The 21,594-nt window shown below is 37.0% G+C and overlaps 2 protein-coding genes and 1 long non-coding RNA gene across 7 annotated transcripts in view; 1 reads left to right on the forward strand and 2 right to left on the reverse strand.

Annotated features, from left to right (window-relative positions):
* LOC309388775 (complement factor H-like) overlaps positions 1 to 21,594 on the reverse strand; it is a 499,219-nt gene that overhangs the window by 462,396 nt on the left and 15,229 nt on the right. The gene's annotated exons all lie outside the window — the stretch shown is intronic.
* On the reverse strand, positions 963 to 8,475 carry LOC309389593 (complement factor H-related protein 1-like; the record flags this gene model as incomplete). Its single annotated transcript, XM_081948145.1, has 3 exons — positions 8,068 to 8,475; positions 2,402 to 2,575; positions 963 to 1,201 (listed from the first exon to the last, which is right to left on the reverse strand). Exons 1-3 carry the CDS (start codon positions 8,129 to 8,131, stop codon positions 963 to 965), a joined length of 477 nt encoding a protein of 158 aa, XP_081804271.1. The 5' UTR covers positions 8,132 to 8,475.
* LOC309388779 lies at positions 11,350 to 13,912 on the forward strand. The gene is made up of 3 exons (XR_014174841.1): positions 11,350 to 11,490; positions 11,963 to 12,121; positions 12,253 to 13,912. It is a non-coding gene; the product is annotated as an uncharacterized lncRNA (long non-coding RNA).

Consider the following 21,594-nt stretch of genomic DNA (forward strand, 5'->3'; position numbering starts at 1 on the left):
ACAACAAATAAATGATAATTATGAAAACTGTTAAAATCTTCTGGACTATTTTTTGTATAATTGACATAACAATCTATAAATTAAATTTCTTCAAACAAAGAATAACAAAATATCCCTCTGGAACCTATGGAATTATTAAATAAAATAAAATCATATTCCCAGTCACCTTAATATTAACATGATATATGACAAGTTCATCCTACCAATTTCAAACAAAAGAGTTTGTTCATCATGCAAAATATAGGACTCCTTTTATCACAACAAATTCCAATACCCACCAATATTATGTATATTTTTAACTACAAGGAAGCATCATGTCAATGTCAAAGACTACTTCAGCTTCAACCACAATAATACATGAGCAAACAATAGATACAAACTCAAGGTAAACCGCTCCAAACTTAATTGCAGAAAATATGACTTCAACAACAGAATGGTCAATGCCTGGAATGCTCTATCTGACTCCATTGTTACATCCCCAAGCCCCATAATTTTAACCTAAGACTGTCTACTGTTGACCTCACTCCATTCCAAAGAGGTCTGTAAGGGGCATGAATAAGTGCACCAGCATACCTACTGTCCCTGCCCTACTGTCTCCATTTATTCGTATCCATTTACTCTGTTCATATTTATGTTTGTATACCGTATATCTGTTATCTTTTACATGCTTGACAAACTGAATTAAATAAAATAAAAATAAAATAAAATAACTCTTAGCTAAAGCTCAAGATTTTGGATTGAATTTTAGAGATAATTTGTTTATTTGGAAAATAATACGAGAACACCCTTCTCAAATCTGATGTGTTTAAGGAGTTTTTCTTTGCTGTTTTCGATTAAAAATAATAAAAGTCTAAACCAAGATGTAAGTGATTTCAGTGAAGATTAAATCACTTTTAAAATAATGTAACTTTAGAAGCAAATGTTCATATTTATTATCTTATCTTAATTACTTTAATTAGGTTTTAATGATTAATCTTAAGGCGGAAATCCATGATATTGGCAGCATACTTACCAGAGATACACAATGGCAACTCTATGTAACCATCAACACACTTTCTGACTGATGGAACCACAAGCACATATCCTTCATTACACAGAAATTGTAGACTATGATTACTCTGAATAAGCTGAGCTTTTCTTTGACTCCCAAACACAAACAAGTTTTTTGTTGTTAGCTGTTGTCTTGTGATTCTGCAGGGTGCTAAAAAAAAAAACACAGAAAAGAAGGTAGATTTTCTCAAGGGAGATAATTGTCCATTGGTTTCTCCTCTATTCCACCCCTAAGAAAATCAGTCAAGTTTACAAATCACAATGGATAGTTCCAGGCCAAATACAAATAAGCCAAGTTAGAGCACAGTATTAATGATAAACAAGTTATGATTCTGCTATAGTTTTTAGCCCTATGCCAGGGGACAGGATTGTAGGATCATGCCAAAAAGATGCTCTTCTATGTTTGTTTTAAATTAAGAACACACAGCGCAATTCAGAATGTTCTGCAAAGATGTTTTGAGTTATTTGAGTTGCATATTTGCTGCATATCCATATTGATGCAGAAGATGGCTCCCTTGATGTTCTTGTTTTCTCCTTGGTGCTCATATTAATGAGCTTATTGTTGTTAATAGTGGGTCAATACTGAATCATATGACTAGATGTCTTCCCCCGCCATTTAATCCTTCAATATAATGGGTTTGACAGAGAATACTTTTAAAATATTCTCTGAGCTATCCAGTAAATATTATAATGGCCTATTTAAAATTGTGATGTTGTTGTTCAGTTGCTAAGTGTGTCTGACTCTTCAAAACCCCATGGACCATAGCAAGCCAGGCCCACCCGCCTTCTACTGTCTCCTGAAGTTTGCCCAGATTCTAACCACCTCATCCTCTGCTGTCCCCTTGTCCTTTTGCCTTCAATCTTTCCCAACTTCAAGATCTTTTGCAATGAGTCCACTCTTCTCATTTGTTGGCCAAAGTATTTCAGCTTCAGCTTTACTATCTCTCCTACCAAAGAACAGTCAGAGTTGATTTCCTTTAGGATTGATTGATTGATTTGATTTCCTTGCAGCTCAAGTGACTCTCAAGAGTCTTCTCCAATATCACAATCTGAAAGCATCACTTCTTCAGCCTTCCTTGTGCTCCAGCTGTCACAGCCATACACTACCACTGGGAAAACCATAGCTTTTAACTATATGGCCCTTTGTCAGCAAGGTGCTGTCAGTTTAATTTTTCCAGCTTTCAAATTGAAGAAGATGACACCAGTACAGTTTGTGGCTCCAGTGTAGAGAGAAAACTTGGGTCCAAATTCAAGCTAGTTCTCAAACAATTTGGCAGCTGCAATTCTTGTCTTATTGGAACAATTCTACATTTTCTTCCAAGTCTACAAAAAAGGAAACATGATGGCTTACCCAAGCATTTTGGTGGACGAGGTGTCCATTTTTGTCCTTTACACCGAATCCATTCAGGTCCTTCCAAGACATATCCAAGATTGCATTTGTACTGCAGTTGATCATTTTCCAGATACTTGGCTTTCTCAGTGCTTACAATTTCCCCAAAATCAATGTCCTCTGGTTCTTCACAGGCTGAAATTGTATTTTCATAAAATTATCTTATTTGCTTACAGAACTCACATTTCCTATTTGCTCTCATGAACTTCTCATGTACTGTGAGATAACAAACTTCTTGCTCTAACCCAAGTTAAATATTTTCCACTTTACATACATATTAGGAAAGGAATGCCTGGTGGGCACTTAATCCTAACTACAGGTAGCAATGGTTTAGCAATGGTTTGAATTCCAAGGTACTTATTTGGAGAGTGCTTATGATCCAATTCAAAGTTCCAACATTCCCCTGCCCCTCGGTCACAGGAATGCACTTCAGTGCTGAGCAATTGGGTTGCATGTATGGCTATTTGCACATACACATAATGATTTTATGACAGTTTTGCTGAAAACCAGCATTTACTTCCAGTTTACAGCTAAACCACATCAACAGTGAACCGCAAACACATATTTGCTTAATGACTGGGACAATTTGTTAATGGCCACCACAGAAAATGTTCATAAAATCTGATCCATTTTATGATCTAGCAGGTTACAATTGTGATGGGATGGCTCCATTAGGTTATAACTCAAGGACTGCCTGTAATATGTAACCTTCCTTGCTAATGCTTAACCTAAGTAACTCTGTGGATGGGGAGATAGAGAGAAGCTGAAAGGCTGTTAAATTTGCTCCCCAAAGCAACCTCTTTGATTCTGTGGAATTTTCCCCTTGCTGGTACTTACCATGGATGGTCCTGAATGAATCATTCTTATGCACATATTAGATTTCAACAATAAATCTTTGTTAATTGTAATCACCCTGTCATCTTTCCCTGTATACTTCTTTAACAATATCTGACTCAAAAATGTTAAAGCTGGAAACAGTTCTTTTCCCAGATAAATAAATCCATTTCTTACTAGTACTGCCTTCCTATTAATTTCTCAATAATTATTATCTATACTTTCTTTGTTTTTATCAGGTTTAAATGGTGCCAGCTGATAATTTATTCTGTAGGCTATAAGTCTCTCATCTTGTTCTTCCCTTGTTCCCTTTTCCTTTCTTATCTTTTTTAGAGATAGGGGATAAGAGAATATAATAGTGCGATATTGAGATAGATAGATAGATAGATAGATAGATAGATAGATAGATAGATAGATAGATAGATAGATAGATGATAGATAGATAGATAGATAGATAGATAGATAGATAGATAGATAGATAGATAGATAGATAGATTATACAGTATAGAGAATGCAAATATTCATTCAAAACAGCAATGGTGGGCAGAAGCAGGAGAAGAAAATATTTATAGAATAACTAACTCTTCAGCTATCAAAGTTGAAAGTAAGCGTTTGAAATGTGGTAGCAATGATTACTTATTGTACCAATGGTTTATCAGCTAATTTTACAATTATTGGGAAAGGGTCAGGAGTGATTCAGCCCATTCGGACCTGTTTGGGTAAACTGGATGTTATAATTTTGCGCAGTTCGGAAAACTGCTAAAATTGACCACTAGATAACCCCGCCCACCGTTCCCCATCCTGCCCTGCCTATATATATTATCTTCCCTTCACCACATGGTCCAGCTAATCTCCATGCCTTGCCTGTTCTGCTCACCAAAGATAAGCATGCTGCCCACTCACCCTTCATTTCAGGTTGGGATCCAGGGACATGCGGGAATGTGCCATTCCCCAACTCTGGCCTTGGCCTGGAACTCTGCCTGCATGCCCCCCCCCCCTCTGGCTACAAACTACCGGATGATTCTTCTTACTTAAAGCACTATAGCGGAGATCTTGCAGCCATCCCTTGCCAGTTTGCTCATGGGTCAGAAGCTGCTTCTCTCTGCTGCTGCTCTTGCTGGGAGAGAGAGCATCTCTTGTGAAATTTAGCAGCCATAAGCTTCCGCTTTCCTCTAAGTCCCATCCAGAAAGCGTGCAGCAGAGAGAAGCAGCATTCAACATGGCTCTCCCTCCCAGCAACAGCAGCAGCGGAGAGAAGCAGCTGCTGCCCCAAAGAGCAGAGGTGGAGCAGAGCAGGCCCTGAAAGATTGCTCAGGCGATCCTCACCACATGGTGGAAGCTGCACATGTGCAGAAGCTGTGTGTGCATGCAGAAGCCATGTGCATATGCATATGCACTCATATTTTCAGCGAACCGATTGTTAAATGGGTTGAATCCTACCACTGGAAAGGGACACCTTCCATGGTCCCTGTTGACAAGGAAATGCTCCTCTTCCTTTTCCTCCACAAATGACTTTTGTAAAATAGTTCATTTGACATAAATCAATAGATTAAAAAAGGGAAACAAGAAAGCAACTGCCAGGAAACCATCAAAAATAATGATAAGTAAAAGACTGGCTCCAAAGTTCAATTCATATGAATATAAGCTACAACTGTGTGAAAGGGTCCTGCATGCTTTACAGTTTACGGTTTAAGGTTTATGACATTTTTTGGATAGGTCATTGATTTTATGATACTATATGCTAAATGCTATGCAAATATTGTTATATTTAAATAAATACTGGTGGTTTTTAAGTGAAAAGCATAAGCTTTTTGGAATTTAATGTTGTTTGGATGGGGATTGTGAATTTTCTTGCATGCTTACAATGCAATACTTTGCCTTGGACTCTGATTTAATTTTGGATGCTATTTGGAACCCTGATACTTACAATGACTATGAAAACAGATTAACTGATGCATACGCATTGGCATATGTATTGCAATTACTAAGGCCGATGCTAGTGTTTTGTTAATATTTTTATTGTTTGTGGCCCTGAAAAGGACTTTTAGGTAACCAAACCTAGTTACTAATATGACATTGGCCAGCCCTTATTGCTTGTATAAGTATTATTTATCTTTTACAAGTTTGACAAACTAAATAAATAAAAAATAAATAAATAACTTTTGTCTAAAGTAATAAACCAATACCTGCTATACACTTAATCCACACTACAGATAATCCTTGACTAATGACTCATTGTTTAATGACCTTCAAAGTTCCAAAGGGGATATTTACAACTTGGATTTGAAATTCCAACAGTTGCCTACCCCAATGGTGACATATTTTGGTCACTGGGCAACTGGGTTGCATCTATAATGTCCTTCAGTCACATGACCCTGTGTTATGACAGTTTTGCCAAAAACGAACACTGATTTCCAGTTTTTGGCAAACCCCTGCCCATAGTAAATCGTTGCTTCTCTTAACAACTATGAATTTGTGCGATAACTACAGTAATTTGCTTAATGGGCAATACAAAAAGGTCATACAATTGTCATGTGAGTTGACTCACTTTAAGACTATAACAAATGATGATAGTGATGGGGAGGCGCCAGGTTGGTCATAACTCAAGAACTGCCTTTTCTTGCTGATATCTAATCTAAGCAAATCTGAGCATAGGAAGGTAGAGAGAGGTTGAAAGGCTATCAAAATTTCCTCCCAAACATGAAATTCTGTGGAATTTCATCCTTGCTGGCACTTTGCTTTACCCTGGTTGGTCATGGAGAAATCTTTGTGATAGCTTTATGTATTGGATTTTCATGATTAAACCTTTCTCAGTTGTAATCACCCTGTCTTCTTTCCCTGTATACTTCATCAGCAATATCGGACTAAAATTTTTAATGCTGTCAACAATCCATTTCCTAGAGATATTAAACCATTGCTTGCTAGTATTAACCTTGATATTCATTTCTTTTTTTATTGAAGAATTTAATAGTTTTACAAATATTTCCCCTTCCCCTTCCCTCCCTCCATCCCAACCCTACCCCTCCTTCAACCCTCCCTCCCCCCCCCAGCCTCCCAGAGCAAAATACAGGGTATAAACATTTAACAATCATACATTAACATAAGCTAACTAACTATAGCATCCTACCTCCTCTTGTACTTTAACTCCCCTTTTATTAAACTAACTTTTGATAAATTGTAACATTCCTTGTTCATTCATAAGCTAATTGGAATTTCTTAGTCTGATATTTATTCTGAATGTAGTCAATCCATCTTTTCCATTCCACCTTGTATTTTTCATCTGAATAATCCTTCAAATATGCTGAAATTTTGGCCATCTCTGCTAAGTTTACTACTTTTAACATCCATTCTTGAATAGTAGGCAGTTCTTCCTTCTTCCAGTACTGCACCACCAACAATCTTGCTGCTATTATTAAGTTCAAAATCAAATTAGTCTCTATAGCTGTACAATCTGTAATTATTCCTAACAAGAACAGCTGGGGAGTGAACTTTATCCTCTTTTTAAGAATATTTTGAATAATCCACCATATTTTTATTCAAAATGCTTTAACTTTTTTACAAGTCCACCATACATGATAATACGTAGCGTCAACACAATCACATCTCCAACATTTAGATTGCAAATTTGGATACATACAAGCTAACTTTTTAGGATCTAAATGCCATCTAGAAGTCTAGAAGTCTAATAAACTAAACTAAGCTAAACTATCTATAGAACATCTTATAAAAATTCTCTCTCAAGTTTTGAGCTTGTGTGAATTTTACATTTCTTACCCAAATCTTTTCCCATGTTTCCATCAATATTGGTTCTTCAAAGTTTTGTGCCCATTTTATCATGCAATCTTTAACTAACTCTGTTTCCAAGTCTATTTCTATCAGTGTATTATGCAACCTTTTTATATGCATTTGACTCTGATCCCTAATTTGTTTTACCAAATTATCCTCATTTTGTATGATACCAATTTTCTGGTCTTTTTTCCATCTAGCCTGTAACTGTCCATAGTATATAAAGAATGCAAATATGCATTTCAAATCAGCCATGCTGGGCAGAAACAAAGGAAGAAAATAATTGCCAAATAACTATCTCTAACCTTTCACCTATCAAATTTGAAAGTAAGAGCCGGATATGGGATAACATTCACTTATTATTGTACTGATGTGTTATTAGTTAATTTTGCAATTATACGGAAATGAATGCCTTCTATGCTCTCTGATGATTGAGGCCAGTTTCAGTTCTCCTCTTTGACTTTTGTAACCATGAAAAAAGAGTGATAAATATATTTCAAATATATGAATATTACTATGAATATCAACAAATAGAGTCTTAGGTTCAATGTCTAGTGAAGTGAATATTATCCTTATTTTCTTGTGAAGAATATAATCACTGTGAATTTAGACTTCCAGTGATTTCTTTGTATTTATCCTGATATAAACCCTACTGAGATATACATATCTCTATAATTTCAAACACTCTGACTTATGAAGCCTCATTTAGACAGGGTAATCTCTTGGTTACTATCATAGCAAGTTGCTTATTAACTGAAACAAAGACCTTCCAAATGGATGTGAAGTTATAATACTGATACAAAGTATTTGCAACAAATCAGTTGCTGAAAAACATTATATTTGAAAAGAGAATTGGAAATATAAATCTACAGTATGATATTGTTAAAGAATCTGGCATTACAAATTTCCAGAAAACCACAAGAGAAAAATGAAAGTGTTTGCAACTGGTCCTTTAATGAATGAAAAAGAAACTGTTTTCCCCTTGATTTCTCTTTGTCTTAACTTACCGTTTTGAGATCTGCAGCCTGGCCAGAAAAGAAAAGCAGCAATGAGGAGCAGCCAGTCCCTCATAGCTCTTCAAGTAATCTCCCAACCACTAAAATTCAGATCAGCAGTTTGGCTATTTCACCTGATTTCTCTGAGCTACTGAAATCCCTTCTTCCTTTTTGCTTGTTGCTTTGCTTTTTGTTATGAAACTTGTGAAGAGGAAGTATTAGTGGAATAAGAATATGTTCTTGATAGCTAAATGAGGACTTCATGAAAACTTTGTGAACTTTGTGTTGCAGTGGTAACATCAAACAAATGAAGCAATAGTTCTACTTTCATTCCAGTGTTGATCAATTCTGAACTTTCCCAAGGTCTTCAGTAGAAGCAGCTAACAACAACGTTGTTATACATGACTTTTGTGAAAAATTATGGCCATGGAAATCTTTGTCTCATTCTTCCACATCTTAACACTTTATTTTTTATTGTAAATCGCCCAGAGTGACTCAGATAAAAAGATAAAATTAGAAACTTGATAATAAATACATTACATTTAATATCTGTCATACCTATTTTATATTTATGGAATATTTTTAGAAATCTCAAGTTTGTACAGCTGGGTGAAAAAGTCCTGCACACTTTACGGTTTACGATTTATGCCATTTTTTAGATAGGCCATTGATTTTATGATATTTTATGATAATTGCTATGCAAATATTGTTATATTTCAATAAATACTGGTGGTTTTTAAGTGAAAAGCATAAGCTTTTTGCAATGTGGTGCTGTTTGGATGGGGATTGTGAATTTTCTTGCATGCTTACAATGACTATGAAAACAGATAACCAATGCATACCCAGTGGCATACATGTTGCAATTACTAAGGCCGATGCTAGTGTTTTGTTAACATTTTTATTGTTTGTGGCCCTGAAAAGGACCATTTAGGTAACCAAACATGGTTACTAATATGAAATTGGCCAGCCCTTATTGCTTATCAACAGGCGGCATCGCTTCGGCATAGACTGTATAAGCCTTTGCACGTGATCTTTAGTAACAATTTGGTTCCAGGCTGCAATAATGCATTGAATCAGCTAATGCTTGGTCTTCAGAAGCTTCTTGCTTATTTCGTAACCAATCTTGGCCCACAAGTTCTTAATTGGGTTCAAATCCGGGCTCTGAGCTGGCCAATCCAGGAGTCAAACACCATGCTTCATCATCCACTGCTGGATGGACTTGGCTCGATGACAAGGAGTGTTGTCATCCTGGAAGTAAAAGTCCTTCACTACAAGTTGCTGAGCTGGAGGAAGCATGGTCTTTTTCAGGACTTCAACATACTGCGTGGAATTCATGATTCCCTGCACGATTTGTATCTGACCAATACCAGAAGCAGCAATACAGCCCCAGATCATCATCGGGATCGCGTCCTGCCCCATACATCCCTGCGACCCGTCCGCTCACACAGAGAGGGACTACTCCGGGTGCCGTCCTCCAGAGAGTGCCAGAGGGCGACGCCCAGGAGTAGGGCCTTCTCTGTAGTGGGCCCCACCCTTTGGAATGACCTCCCCCCAGACATCAGGACAACAACCGACCTTCGCTCCTTCCGTATGAAGCTGAAAACCTACCTGTTTCGACTAGTTGACCTGGCATAATACTACAACCTCTCCAGCCCAGGGCATTTTTAATTGGTAATTTTAGTTTTTAAGGGTTAATTTCACTGGGGTTTAAACTTTTTTAGGTATTGTAACTTATTTATTTATTCTTACCTCCTCTGTACGCTATATAATACTTTTGTACGTCGCCCCGAGTCCCTGTGGGGAGAGGGGGCGACTAATAAGTTCAAGTAATAAATAAATAAAATAATAAATGTGCAATGGATGCTTCACAGATAGATTCAGGCAGTACGTCCTAAATTCTTCAGCTTGAAATCTTCTGACATACTTATTGCACTAATTAGCCTCTGTGCATTTTGATTGTTCAGCCAAAGCTCGCTGCTGATTGGCTACTTTCGATCCTAACATTCTCAAAAATTCAATTGTATTTGTTTTAGCACATAAACTCATTCAAAACTGTAAAAAGACTTTGGCTGTATTAATAAAAATTATGCATCTCAATGCGACTATAGAAATTTTCATCAAAGTAATAATTTTGTGTGGTTCCCATGAGTGAAAAGTTGGTTAAATGTAAATACAGCTTTAAACTGAAAGCGTGCTGGACTTTTACACACAGCTGTATGCTGAAATGTGAATATTTTCCTTTTCTTTCTTCTCCAAGGCCTTGAAGATATTATTACTGTGAATTTATACTAATTGCTTTTGTATTTATCCTGATGCAAACATAACTAAGATACATCTTTTAAATTTCAAACTTCTGACTTAGGAAGAATCATTTCCTTGGCACAGAAAATGATTACAGACACTGCAGACATGGTTCCTATATGATCAATGTTCTTATGCAGGTATTATGTGCTATAGAGGAATCCTGAGGCTCTCATAAAATCACCTCATTTGGAGGGAAGAGAGAAAAAATTGGGACAAAGTTTAGATGCTACAGCATGTTCTTGGTTAAATTATGCTAGAACTATATTCAATAAATATATTCCATTTTTATACCTATTCTACTGTTATACATTTGAGGATATTTTTGTTTATAAGTAAAATGAACTATTAAATACAAATACTTCAATGAAATCAAACAATGGACTTTTACTTCAGTTTTAAAATAGCATTGTTACACATGGTAATCATTTGGTTATTATCATATCAAATTCTTTTTATTAACTGAAACAAAGTCCCTCAACACGGGTGTGAATTGACAATACTGATGCAAATTATTTTGCTATTCAGAAATAAGTTGCTAAAAAATCTCTCCCAGCTATCACTATCCCTTCCTCATTTCATGTTTGTTTGTTTATTGTCAAGGAAACCAGGAGGAGGAAATATTACTGGAATATGAATATGATCTTGACAGGTAAGAGAGGACTCCACAAGAATTTTGTGAACAAACAAATCAAGTAATAGTATACCACCCACCCGCCCTCCTTACCTGTATTTGAGCTCTTCAGGACTTCCGCACAGGGGCATGGAGTGTATGGCACCAACACAATGCTCCACCAAGCAGCTGGAGCATCACGGAAGCATCGTGGAGTGTCACAGGAGGTAAGGACGCATGTGTGCGTTGCAAGTGTGTGTGCGACAGCTGCGCACGTTCATGTGGTGGACGCTGGGCCCCATTGCACTGTAATGGTTTCAACGGGATCCAGAACCCACCACTGAGCCAGATCTTCATAACTCTTCAGGCAATGTCTCAACCACCGAACCTCACTACAGCAGTTTGGCTTTCTCAGCTGATTTCTCTCACCTATTACTACCCCTTCCTCATTTTATGTTTGTTTATTGTCAAGGAAACCAGGGGGAGGAAGTATTACTGGAATAAGAATATGATCTTGACAGGTAAGAGAGGACTCCACAAGAATTTTGTGAACAAACAAATCAAGTTCAGATTTTCAGGCAGTGCTTCCAACTCTTCAGAAGGAAAAATCACCACTTGCATTTCAGGGTTGATAAATTCTGAGTCTTCCCAAAATCTTCAGTAGCAGCAGCTAAAAGCAAAATTATTATACAGGACATTTATGAAAAAAATCTTGGTAGCTTCCTCTTTCTTCAAGGTCTTCACACTATTTTTTATTGTAAACCATCCAGAATCAATCAAGTGAGTTGGGCAGTGTAGAGATTTGATTTAAAATTACATTTGATATCTGATATAACTATTTTGCATTTATGATGTCAATAAGTATAGGACTCCCATGTTGCAGATACATTTCTTAAATAACTCCGCAGTTTTAGAAACTTCAGCCAAATGTAGTTAATCATTAGCCAATAATATCAGGGAGACTGTTTACCTTAGTTCCTGTTTTTCCCGCAGATTCTGCAGAACTAGGGTTGCGTTGTACATCTATAAATATCCAGAAGGTTAAAATACTTCCAACTCCCAGGGAATCAAAGAAAAGAGAAAATAAAAATGTTGACTCCTTATCAGAATTATACAAGATCTACCTTTCCCTTCTTACCTCATTTTTCACAGGTTTGTATAAGTATTCTTTGCTGCCAATTCCATCAACTCTTTCTCAAGATAATGACATGTTTATTATCTATTAAATGCAATTTGAATTGAGTCAACAAGATCTCATCATCTTTTTCCTTTATTGTAAACAGTGTTTCTCCCTCCCACCACTTGCAGAGGCAGAGAAACTGGCCATGGAGGACAAGAAGAGCCATTACTAAGGCAGCAGTCAAATAAGAGGAACCTGAGACCTGGCCCAGAAAGTTGCTTGAGAAAAATATCTATGGAGATTCTCAATCATCCAGGTTATGGTTGTCTCAAAGGTGCTTTTATAAAGGGCAACAGGACTTTCCCTTGAAAACATTTTGCTTCTCATCCAAGAAGCTTCTTCGATTCTAAGTTAATGGTGGGTAATGGAAAGTTTTATATTCTTTGCAGTCATTTTGTCACTATTACACTGAGGGTTGGTTGCTAGCTCTCTCACTAGCACCTTGTAGTGCATATTTCTATTTTCTGCAGCTTTAATATCTATATTATGTTGCATGTGCATGTTCATGGCTCATTGATTGAAGATGAACTAAGCCAGCCATCACTATTTTATTTCTAGGAAAATTAATTCTCACAGGCTTATGAAGGGTATAGGCATGTCATGGATAAGTCCTTTACTCCTGGAAAAGGGAATTCACCCTCCCACAAATGTTTATTTAGAATATTAAATATAGAATACAGAAATAAAGACTATTTTCATAGTTGATTCTACCAAAACAACACTGAAAAATAATTGCATATTTCTTTTCACACTTGATTTTATTGGTAATTCAGAATTCAGAGGGCATAACTGCAACATCAGAGCAATACCCCTATATTCTAGATCAACAACATTTTCAGAAGATTTGCAACTACCATAATTACCACCGACTTATAAAAGCAAGGTGCTTTAACTGACTGCTGCCTATGTGATATTAATTTAGAGACTGCAAAATATAAAGCATAACCTATTCTGCTATTTCTATGTCCTCTGTTTATCAATAACATTATAGCACAGCTTGCAACATCCATGCAAAATGGGTCTAAACAAACCATTTTCTTTATTAAAACCTTGACAACAGCTTGTCAATCAGAAAGGTCGGCAGTTCAGTGGTCCGAATCCCTAGCACTGCGTAATGGAGTGAGTTCGCGTTATTTGTCCCAGGTTCTGCCAACCTAGCAGTTCAAAATCATGTAAAAATACAAGTAGAAAAAATAGGAACCACCTTTGGTGGGAAGGTAACAGTGTTCTGTGTGCCTTTGGTGTTTAGTCATGCCGGCCACATGAGCATGGAGATGTCTTCGGACGATGCTGGCTCTTTGGCTTTGAAACGGAGATGAGCACCACCCCCTAGATTTGGGAATTACTAGCACATATGTGCGAGGGGAACCTTTACCTTTAATAGTGTAAAGAGGTTTGCAGAACCATTCAACTCTTCTTTGGAATCTGAGGATGCCATATTATTTCTCAAAAGCAGGCTGGAGCTTTTAAACTGCAGAACTTCACAGCCACCTGAGGCTGAGGTCCTAATAAAGCGCTTGTGCAGGAACACAATCTGTAACTAACACACTGTTAACAGTGTCTGTGCAGAATCACAACTCTACCAAATCTGAACATCCCTCTAGTCAAGCTTGAAAACACATGGACACTCCCTCTGCAGTCCTGCCCCTGGGTTCACTTTGCTCACATCTTTAATTATATCATGGCAAAGTTTAGCCATTTTGTGTTAAATAACAGTTTTTGAAGGTATGTGGTTGGAAAGCCTGCAGCAATTTCTAAGATTTAGCTGAATTTAGCAATTTCTAAGATTTAGCTGTTATAATTAAAAACCTGGCTCTGCCAATTGATTTGGAGACCTGATGGGGGCGTTCCATACAGGAGGTATTTAGTTGATTAAGAGAAGATTCCACCATCACCGTATTTTATATTGGCTCTTCCTTTTTTTATCTTTGCTAATTTTAATATTTATTGTTTTATTGTTGTAATATTGTCATTTTTATCTCGTTATAAACCGTCTAGAATCACTTGCTGGTGAGATGGGTGGCAGATGAATTAAATAAATACATATTTATACAATTTCATTCAGTCAAAAAGAAAAAAAGAGAAAACAAAAGAAAAACAAAACCTTGAATCTGTTTGTGATTTTCCCATGTTAGAATTTAGAATAAGCAAAGATCCATTTGGCTGAACTTCCCTCTGATTCTTAACATCAGGTTGGATTATGCTAACTCCAGTGCAACCCAAGGAGGAATAATTGTTTATAGAGGTTGGATTGGATAATGAATTGGAGCATTTACTGTATACCTCTGGTTTTTTTTACAAAATACATTGTAAGTTGTTAGGCGATAAAAATCTTTTTTTATTTTTTAAAGAATTCAACACATCTATATGCTAAATATATAAATTACAATTATCTACTGTCATTGCTTTAAGATGAGTTCATGACTGATAATTCAAATTAATCAAATGATTAAATCTAAAATGTACATAGAAAAAGATTCTATATTCCTCATTTTAGATGTATTATTAAATTTTGATTTATAATGTTATATTGCAATGTTTTATCTGTTTTAAAGATGGTCTGAAAAGTTGTTTGTAAATGTTCTTATTTTAACAATAAAGTTGATGAAATCTAGCTTTTCACAATATAGGCTTTTAGGTTCACATCCAATGTTGATAGGTGTTGACAATCCAGCTTCACATGTCATGTTAAAGAGAATATTTGGTTTCTGACAGTGACGTGCAGTCAGGGGAGGCAGGGGAGGCACAGCCTCAGCACTGTCATCATGAAAAGAAAAAATATATAAAAGGAAAAAGGTGACAGCTGAGGTCAGGCTGAGCTTGTTGCTGCCTCACCATGGATGACTCTGCTTAACTGTTTAAAAAAGCCTCTAAAAAAGCACCCTCTACAGGAGGAGGCAGGAGAACTACATGCCTCATCTAGTCTGACTTTAGGCATTTTATGATCACTCGAGCAGAGTTAAGCAAGGGTTAAAAGGCTAAAAATTCCTGACGTAGGTGAGGCACGCAGTTCCCTGCCTCATAGTAGAGGGCGCTCGTTTGGGTGGGGCTTCTTCAGAGGACACGAGGCAAGAGCAGAGTTGAAATCCTCTCTGAAACAGCTGGAAAAGTACATGTGGGTCAGAGGGAGGGAGAGGAATTCAAACTTCATCCTCCTGTTGCCGGGGCTTTGTGCAAAGTCTGCAGGGAAGGACTCTGGCTCGCTTGTGCTCTCTCTTCCCAAGTGTAGTTTGATTGCAGGCACGTTGCCTTTTCAAACCTGTAATCAGTGAAGCTGGGCTGGGGGAAAGTGTGTGTGCTCCAGTATGGCTCTTTGACTGGCTTCCTGCCTCCTCCTGTGGTCTCCCTCCAATCCAACTTTGTGTGTGTGTGTGTGTGTGTGTGTGTATGTTTGAGAGAGAGTTTGTTTGAGTGAGAGGGGGAAGGGGGTAGGAGAGATAGTCCAATCCAACTTCTGTGTGTGTGTGTGTGTGTGTGTGTGTGTGTTTGAGAGAGGGGGGAGAGAGGGAGAGAGGGAGGGAGGAGAGGAAGGGAGAAGAAAAAGAAAAAGAAAGAAGGAAACTTATTTTGCAAAGAAGAAAAACAAATGCTGTCGCTTTAAATCGGAACTGAGCATGCCTGGCTGTGGAATTCTGGAAGTTCCACAAGTCTAAAAAAGTTTGAAACCCACCACTGTGTCAGTGCCTCACTAGCCATAAACCTCACCACACATCACTGGTTTCTGACATCCATCATCTGGTTCCAAAAGTGTGCTATATATGGCCTGTTGTTCATTTATTTAGAGCTGTAAAATATAATGGGAACAATGAAAAAATAAATATATATCTTTGCGATTTATCAAAGTCTTTTTTTAAACTGCTACATCTTGATCATTAACAGAATGCAGCTTCTGATAATTTTATGATATTAATTGATTCTATACATGGGCAAGAAGACTCTGAAATGTCAGCATCTCAATTTATTAAACTAAATGGCTAAAAAGTGACACAAACATTGTAGATCATTCTGTCACTGAGCAATTTCTTCCTTTTAAAAAATATTGACACAATAACATTCAATAAACTTATAAATGTTTTGAAATAATTTTTAATATTTTATTATATAAACTCTGGCAGTCAAAATGAATCTGAGGTGCACATTTTAAAAATTGGATTCTGGAACTAGATGCTCCCAAATTCTAATTCAGCCTCACAGGTAATGCTCTTGAGGAAAGATGGAATACAAATGCAATGAATAAACAAACTCCCATAACCCTTAGACCACACACTCAATAAAAGTATACTGGAGCTGTAGTCAGCAATACAAAAATCATCATTTCCTTATTGGCTAAAAAAAAGTTGTTTCAATAAAATGTCTATGGAGATTCTCAGTCATCCAGTTGTCCCAAAGGTGGTTTTTCAAGAGAGAACTATACTTTCTTGTTATTATTTGAAGATGTTTCACTTCTCTTCCAAGAAGCTTCTCCAGTTTTTGCTGGATAGTGGGGAATGGAAGGATTTATATTCCTTGCAGATAGTCATTTGCATTCTTTTAAAGAGTCACTGAGGCCACTTGGAAGTTTACCTGTGTTTTTAGGGTCACCTGAGTAATGCAAATGGGTATGGAGCCTTCTTGGAACTGCTGAAAGAATTGTGTTGTAGACTGGAGATAGATAATATAGTATCCCCCCCCCCTCTATTGAGAGAGGGCTGTTCAATTTTGATATAGATGGCCTCTATGACCCCCTCTTTCAAACCAGTGGTCAAATGTGGTCTTTGCTGTTTTCAAAAGAGTGGCCTATGTTTTTTAAAAATTCAGATGGACTGCTGAATTTTGTCCTGATGAGTTTGTTCTCCTATGTTGTGACATGCATTTATGAAGTATTTTGTTTTGTCCACCACAAGGATAAAACACCCAGACACAAAGTGAGCAACTTGGTATATGCAGTACAAGGCGGTGAGACATGTGCAGATCTGTACATTGGGGAAACAAAACAACCACTTCAAAAATGCATGGCACAAATAAGAGAACAAAAGGAGATCAAGACTAGATTCAGCATTTAAAAGCTAAGGAGCCATAAGGCAAGGTGGCTCGCTGCTCAGCCTCCTGCTTCTCCAGGCAACCTCTGTAACCGAATGTATCTTTGATACTTTTGCAATATTAAACTGATTCCACACATGGACAATATGGATGAAATATCAGACATGATTACTGTATCTCTGTACATTACATCAAATGAACAAACTTGAGACTTGTTCTGGAGTAGATTGTAGAGCTTTATGTCACTAAGCAATTGTTTCCTTCTTTTCTTCATCTCTAAGATCATTGATGATTCAATAAGATCTCAAAGATTTTAGGACTCTTGATGCTAATCTGGATTTTTAAATATATTTTAGGATCTAAATTCTGGCAGGCAGAGTGAACTAAAAGAATAACATTTAGGGTGAGTAAAGGAACTGTACTAAATCCAAATTTACTTTTGCTCAGATTAGACCCTCAGAAATCTATTGGATAAATTAATAATGACAAGTCATTACTAAATGAAATTACTTTGATTGCAATGGACTATTGTCTTCAACTCAAGAATGTTCTATTGAAAAAAATCAGGTTGATTCAGACGAATTTTGCTGCACTGGGGCTATTGTAATCAGTGAGAATATTCCCCTGAGGATAAATTAGAGTTTCTATTCATTTCAGCTCCAGAAGAGAGGAATCTGCCAGGATTCAGGAAGAGAGGAAAATATGGCAGTTCTTGTATTTCTCTGACCCAAACCTTGTTGTTTTAAAATACACCACTTATGTGTGTGTGTGTGTGTGTGTGTGAGAGAGAGAGAGAGAGAGAGAGAGAGAGAGGGAGGGAGGGAGGGAGGGAGGGAGAGAGAGAGAGAGAGAGAGAGAGAGAGAACCACTTTTCCCTACCATTTCTTGCCCGGTATCAAAATGGTATTTGCTGATTTCTCCTATTATTCCATGCAGTCTATCTGTGATGCTTCAATAGACAGAGGACCATCACTGTTCCCAGAAAACTATTAGCTATCTTCCACAGTCGTTTCACTTTGAGGTCCCATGACCAACTTCAGAAGAAAAAGTTCCCTGTAAAGGAACACCTACACCTTGCTTTGTCACACACACATTAGATTTGGCATGGAGTCTGTTATGTAACAGAAAAGGGTAATATCTGGAATACCAGCAACTCCTATATGGCTGAGAATTAGCATACCATTGGAAAGTACAAGAATTTCATCTGGTAAAATCACCTGGCGCAGGTAATGTGCCAGTTATTTTTAACCTCTCTGTCGCTGCCTATTATCTCTTAGAGAAATATTATGTACAAATATCCTATTTTTTCTACTCTAATGTCATTTTGCACACTCTATAGCATACTTCAAATTGCAGTTGACTTTTGAGCTAGCATTTCTTGCAGGCTGGGATGAAATTCACCAGAGATCTGAGCCTTTCTCCTTCAAGCTATCAAAGCTTGAAGCTATAAAACCATCAAAGAAAATCTCAAACACCAAATAGGAGATCCAGGGGGAAAAAAACCCACATACAGGCATAAAGTTGTCAAATGCTTATATTTATACATGCTCAAGGTTTGGTTATATATATACATGCTCAAGGTTTGGCTAATGGGATGAATTAGAAGCACTACTGCTAGGTCTAATAAATTATGCTGCCACTATTATTATTTCATAATAAATCATTCATTGTCAGTAAAGCAATTTCTGCTTTAGAAAGAAATTAAAAACAAGGAAACTTTTTTTAAAAAGCTGCTTACCTTAACAGAGAGGAGGTGGGCTCCAACCATTAGCAGTGCATTTAGATAACTTATTTCCTAAATTTGAGTTAGGAGAACACCATATCTCAACTGCATCATTATACTTATATTGAGATTGGTAAGGTCGAGAAAGGCCATTCCTCACTTCTGGAGGTAGACAGTGAATTTCTATAGAGAAAGATGAGTATGGATAGATGGTCAGTCACTGCCTATGAGATTAATGGATTGCAAAATTAGGAGAGATCCTCATGCTATAAACCTTGAAGTGGACCTATAGAATATATTTTGTTTATGATCTGTAGGACCTTTCTCTCTTTCTTATGTGTTTCAGTTCTATCAACCTCACCAGATGGATTGCCTAAGGAAGCTTAAGACTACCATCATGAAATTTGTTAAAATAGCAATATCTTATGCATCTGATTGTGCTATATTCAACTTCCTTGATTCAGTAAATAGTGAAGAATTTGTGAGAGCCTTCAAAATGTTATCTTGGTTTTCTCAACTTAAAAGTGCTTCAACCCATTTGCCCTAGGCAACAGTTTCTGCATATATATATTTTTGTCAAGGGAATCGTTCTTACTTTCTCCATAGGTATATGTGGAGAATACCAGAGATCAATATTACCTCAAAAGTTGGTGATTGCAGGATAAGCTATCAAGCAATTGCCTCAATGTACAAAGGATAAGGTGTATCAAACCTAGAGGACATCTGGCAGAGGAAAACTGCTACCTGTATCTTTCCCCTAAGGAATTGATCCCCAACTCTTCAATTCATCATCCCCTTCATGATGTTTGAGATTGTTCACTGAGCCCCAAGTATTTATTACATTTAAATAATTTAGTAGTTATTTACCAATGTCTAAAATAACAACAATAATAAAACCATACATTAGTAGATTATATAAAAGACAGTCCAGAACAAGGGGGCTTACATAAGCACACTAGCATGCCTTCTGTCCCTGTCCTATGTTTCCATTTATTTGTACTCAATTTTTGTTCATATCCATGTTTATACTTATACCTGTTATCCTGTACATGTTTAACAAACTAAGTAAAATAAAATAAAAAAGTACTGATGCAAGTTAAAACTTGGAAATTGCTGAATGTGCTGGAAAGAAAAAAAATGAATTTTGAAATTATATAACAAAAACTTGGTCAAAAATCCTGTCAAGGATTTTGATCAAAAATCGGTGGGAACATTAGAGTTGGAAAAGTAGTTGACAATGAACAGGTTAAAATATTGCAGAATTTTCGAAAACAAACAAATAAAGTCTCAGCTCATAACACGCCAGGTTTAACTGTGGTTGAAAATAAGAAAGTGGAATATTGGTGGCAATATTAGTGGATAATAGAATTGAAAACAAGAATTGGAAAAGATCACAAAATAACAAGATCTGAAAATCAAAGTTGAAATATTATTTATTAGATTTTTATCCTGTTGTATTGCTATCTAAGTAATTCAAAGAGGCAAAAATGCATAATACTCCTTCATACTCCTATTTTAAGCTCAAAACCACCCTATGATATAGGTTGAGCTGAGACTGATTGGTCCGAAGTCACCATGCTGACTTTCATTATGGCATCATCTTGCCATAATCCTAGTCAATATTAGCATCCTAGGTGCCATAATACAAAATCTTGGATGACATTTAAAACATCTGCGCATTGACAAAATTTCCATTCACAAAAATCTACAAAAGTAAATGCTATTGGACTGTTTTAGCTAATAATACATATACAGTTTTTGTATGCCAGTTTTTAGCTGATATTTGCCCTAATTCATATCAAGTTCTTCCCAAGAACCTAACATGTCATAATGTATTGGGGTAGCAAACATGTGGATTCAAGGAGACTCGGTACCAATTTTTCTATCAACAATACTAAATAAGTCAGGGCATGGCTATAAAACATCAAAAACATCTGCCTGATTGTTCCATGAACAATCTGAAGCTCTATGGAAGAATATCATCAGAAATAGAATTGCTGATGAATACTATCCAATGGGCAACTGATTTTCTGTTGCCCAATTCTGCTCATGCTTCCAAAAATAGCTTGTTTTGCTGCCTTGTGGGATTATCAACTAGATCAATGATGACTAACCTTTTCCGGAGCGAGTGCCCAAAGCATGTGAACCCCCAAAATGCAATGTGCATGTGTCCCCAGTGTATGGGCTCCACCCCTTTGCTTGCACATGCGGCCCCCTGAACACGCCCACCCCATGTGAAAGGGCACACACACACACACACGTGCCCTGCCCCTGCGCAAGTGTGTTCATCCCCACATGTGCCCCATGTGCACCCCCTACATGTCCCCCATCCCCCATGGATCTGTTTATGGATAAAGGATTTTCTGACAGATAGGCCACAATCAGTAAGGATGGGATCTCACCATTCTTCTACTCTGATACTAAGCACAGGAGCCCCTCAGGGTTGTGTGTTAATCCCGTTCCTTATTTTTTGTACATACATAACTGCACCCCATTGCATAGCACCAACACAATTATTAGATGTGCAGATGACACAACAGTGGTGGGGCTCATTAATAAGAACAATGAGTCTGCTTATAAAAAGGAAGTACAAGGGCTGATATTGTGGTATAAAGAAAATAATCTTACACTTAACATCCAAAAAACTAAAGAACTTATAATTCAGGAGGAAGAGAGATGTACAGTACATTTACCATTGTACAT

This window comes from Natrix helvetica (assembly GCF_964273705.1).
Source record: "Natrix helvetica genome assembly, chromosome: 3".
In the NCBI taxonomy this organism is placed as follows: domain Eukaryota; kingdom Metazoa; phylum Chordata; class Lepidosauria; order Squamata; family Natricidae; genus Natrix; species Natrix helvetica.